Genomic DNA, 3742 nt, shown 5'->3' on the forward strand with positions numbered 1-3742 from the left:
TTTCGGAGAACAATGCACCACAGTGGTTCCGCGGCACAGCAGAACAACTTTGGGGCTGAATCGTTTTTGTTGCGTCCTCTCTTCGTTAGACTACATGAACGCCCGAGCAAGCCCCGTAATATCTACTGCTGTAACGTAGGGTAGGCTACTTGACACCTGTTATTTTTTTTAATCTACTACAGTTAATAACTACAGCGACTGGGTAGTGGTTGCTACTTCAAAATTCAACTGAACATGCGCTCAGAAAGTAATACTGTCCAAACCTAATTATAGAAAAACTACAAAAAGTCATTCATTTCGGCTCGGCGTGACCTCAAAAAACATGTCCGAAAAGAAAGCACGAAGTCACAAACATAATCCCCATGCCCGTCAGAGATGGCTGAGGTGGGCAATACAGAGCGAATGAACAGTCAGAAGTTTCTTTGAAAAACGGGTTCGGAAGGTAAAAAAACAACTTACCTTGCAGTCCCAGTAGCAGCAAGGTGCACAGCAAAGAAGTGCGTCCCGACATAAACGTCCCGTCCATAGTTCTTCTAACTTTGCAGATTTCTCACGCTTTCCAGCAACGCTGTTTACAGCTCTTTCTTCAGTTCTAATGAACACGACGTTTCAGTTGCACAAAGCCCGGTGGAGTCTTCCTCACCCTCTGTCTCTTCTTTCTGTCTCACTCACTGAAACATTCACCCTCTCTCTCGCTCTCGCTCTCTCTCTCTCTCTCTCTCTCCCAGTCTCTCAGCGAGAAATCTGATGCGGGTGGCAGTGTCTTGGTTGATATATTTGCACAAAAGGTGACCCCCCCCTCCCCTCTTCCCTCTAGTTGCTTGGGAAGCGTTGCTTGACTAATCTCATATGTCCTGGACTAGCCGGAGGACTTAAAAAATATTGGAAAAGACCAAAGCTTCCGTTGTTAACAAAGCAAAATAATATGTTATTCATTTGTATTCATCCAGTTAGTTAGTCAAGCTAAGGTGTTACAGCGTGTGTAAAATATGTGTTGCAACACAAAATATGCTATAATAAGTAGGCTACAGCAAGGTGCACAGACAATGATTTTATCTTTCTATTTGATTTGATGATTTATATTTCTGTAAGCTATTTTTGTGACTAAAATAAAAATTACCTGATGCCTATAGGCTTACACGTGTATAGCCTAACTATTACTCATCTGATTTCATCTGATAGGCTACTGATCAGAAAAATAATGATTGAACCCACAGGCTTTATCCCTCTGAATGATGTGATAAGTTACATTTGCTTGTACAAATCTTCAGAGCAAGGAGGACAGAGGAGTTCCCTTGTCACCATGCCTTGTGACAGCCCAGTGCAGCCTGCCCCTGCCCCCTTTGGCTGGTTCACAGTACTGCAGCAGTGCCGTCTGGATGGACCGTCAGTCACTAATGGTGTCCCTGGGACCAGTTGCTCTCTCAAAAGACCCATTCCTGAGATAGCTGGAGCAAAACAGCTGTCAGATTTTTTTTTTTTCTATGGTCAAACAGACGCTGAGCCAGCGAGGGACTTTTTTTTAAGAAGGAGCAACATGTAGGCGAGAGAGAGAGAGAGAGAAAGAGAGGCGTACACACACACATACACACACACAGGGAGAGAGAGAGAGAGAGAGAGAGAAATCAGTCAGCAGGGATCAGAGGGGAGGGGAGGACACGGCTTTCTGAAGCAGCCCTCTGTGCTCCTTTGCGAGGAAGAGCCTGCCTTGCCAGAGGCATTATGGCCGAAGCGTGATGCACAGCTGGGCGAGCCGTTCCCCATGCGGCGCTCCCCACTATTCCCGGAGTATGACCGCATGCGGGCACAGGCCTGCATCGAATGGATTGGATAGATCTGAAACATTAGACACACAACGACGTATAAGGTCAACGTGTAGTAATAGAGTCTTCCCATACTGATGACGTAACCTGGTGCCTAGTGTGTGTGCTTGGTGGTGGTCAGGAATCTACACTTCCACATAGAACAGCCACATAGAACTGTCCACATTGGGCAGCCGTGGCCCACTGGTTAGCACTCTGGACTTGTAACCGGAGGGTTGCCGGTTCGAGCCCCGAGCCGGTTGGGCCGCAGCTGAAGTGCAAGTGCAAGTGCAAGTGCAAGAGCAAGGCACCTAATCCCTCACTGCTCCCCGAGCGCCGCCGTTGTAGCAGGCAGCTCACTGCGCCGGGATTAGTGTGTGCTTCACCTCACTGTGTGTACACTGTGTGCTGTTTGTGTTTCACTAATTCACCGATTGGGTTAAATGCAGAGACCAAATTTCCCTCACGGGATCAAAAAAGTATATATACATACATACATACATACAACACCTGAAGGCCGCTACTATGTCCTCAAGCACTGAACCAGTGGTGTAGTCTATGTGGTTTTAGTATACCCACTTAACATATGCAAGGAGGATACATATCAACATTTTTGTGACAAAATGCTCAGTAATCTGAGCGCTGCTTATGGGGGGGGGGCTCCTTATCACCCTGAGCAACGGCATGCAACTGCGACTTCACAAAATATTAGTCAAATGAAACTCTCAATAATAACATACAAACATAAGGAGTTTCAAGAGATGAAAAGCTTTGGCATGCTTGGTAAACATTAATCTTGCAGGTGTAGCAGGGCGGAGGTAGATGTTCGTATGTAAATAGTCGACTACGCCGCCTGCGAGGGTTAGGCCCTCCCAGGAGCTAATTTAGAAACCTTTTGGTCAGTTTAGACCCCATTGGGCACACAGGTTCCTAACACTTGAGACTGGAGACATGGTTCTACAAAGATAATAATTATCATTTATTGACACATAACACACACACTACATGGACTGCACTTCAACAAACAGACATCCAACCACAGGACACAATTCACATGGTACACACAGGGACCAGCCGCACTCAGATATTGCACAAGGCCCTATAGGCCTAGAGTTACCATAACCTAGACAAGGAGCAGGGCTGTGGGCTTACCACGGCAGCAAGAGGCTGACAGAAAGGGGAAGAGTCTGGGCACAGCACACCAAATGTGAAAACACACAAGACACATGATGCACAGCAACTAAAAGGACACCACCTGGAGATCAGCCTGCCACCCGCTTTGGCCCAACAGCTCCTGTCCTGCGCAGAGAGAGAGAGAGAGAGAGAGAGAGAGAGAGAGAGAGAGAGAGAGAGAGAGAAACAGGTCACTTTGGTTTTGGTTGGTGACACAATGTAGACATAGACTACAAACACTACACAACACACTCTGGAGGAGTAGGAACACAGTACAAGTATAAGACACAACAGTACTATAAAACCAGCAGCAGGAACCAAGGCGACAGCATCAGGTGGCGTGGGAGCAGCAAGCTTGAAGATGGTCAACCACAAGTTCTGGGAGCCTGCTGCTCCCACGCCACAAAGGAGGTTCTCCACAACAGGTGGAGAATTGAGAGACATGCAGTCAGTTGCCTTGATATAAGGTGGCAGGTGCCACCTGGTAATTAGCAAGATGGTCTTCAGCTAATCAACAATTAAGACGAAAAAAAAAAAGGGGCGGAGACCTATCCTGCTACAATCTACCCCCAACTTTTGCATCGTCCCCCCGACGATGGACCAACAACAAACACAGTTGGTCATTCCTACCTTTACGGCAGAGACACCAGCCATGGCTCCAATGCTTGGGACAGGACAAAGTAGGTGGCCAACAGCCTAGTCAGTAGGCCAGACCAAGACCAGGGGAAACTAGCAGAGTGGTCAATAGGCCAGGCTCTGCAACAGAG

The 3742-nt window shown here is 47.3% G+C and overlaps 1 protein-coding gene across 5 annotated transcripts in view; it reads right to left on the reverse strand.

Annotated features, from left to right (window-relative positions):
* Positions 1-770, reverse strand: part of bcam (basal cell adhesion molecule (Lutheran blood group)) — a 46113-nt gene extending 45343 nt beyond the window's left edge. For 2 of the 5 annotated variants that reach the window (XM_042107095.1, XM_042107096.1), the window contains exon 1: positions 460-768. In XM_042107095.1, the coding sequence (XP_041963029.1) occupies positions 460-526 (67 nt within the window). In that variant the 5' untranslated portion in view covers positions 527-768. Of the gene's footprint in view, positions 1-459 lie in introns of all 5 variants that reach the window. The other 3 variants (XM_042107094.1, XM_042107097.1, XM_042107098.1) reach the window with 3 other exon arrangements.
* Positions 771-3742: the final 2972 nt, after the last annotated feature.

This window comes from Alosa sapidissima, chromosome 10, assembly GCF_018492685.1.
Source record: "Alosa sapidissima isolate fAloSap1 chromosome 10, fAloSap1.pri, whole genome shotgun sequence".
Classification (NCBI taxonomy): domain Eukaryota; kingdom Metazoa; phylum Chordata; class Actinopteri; order Clupeiformes; family Clupeidae; genus Alosa; species Alosa sapidissima.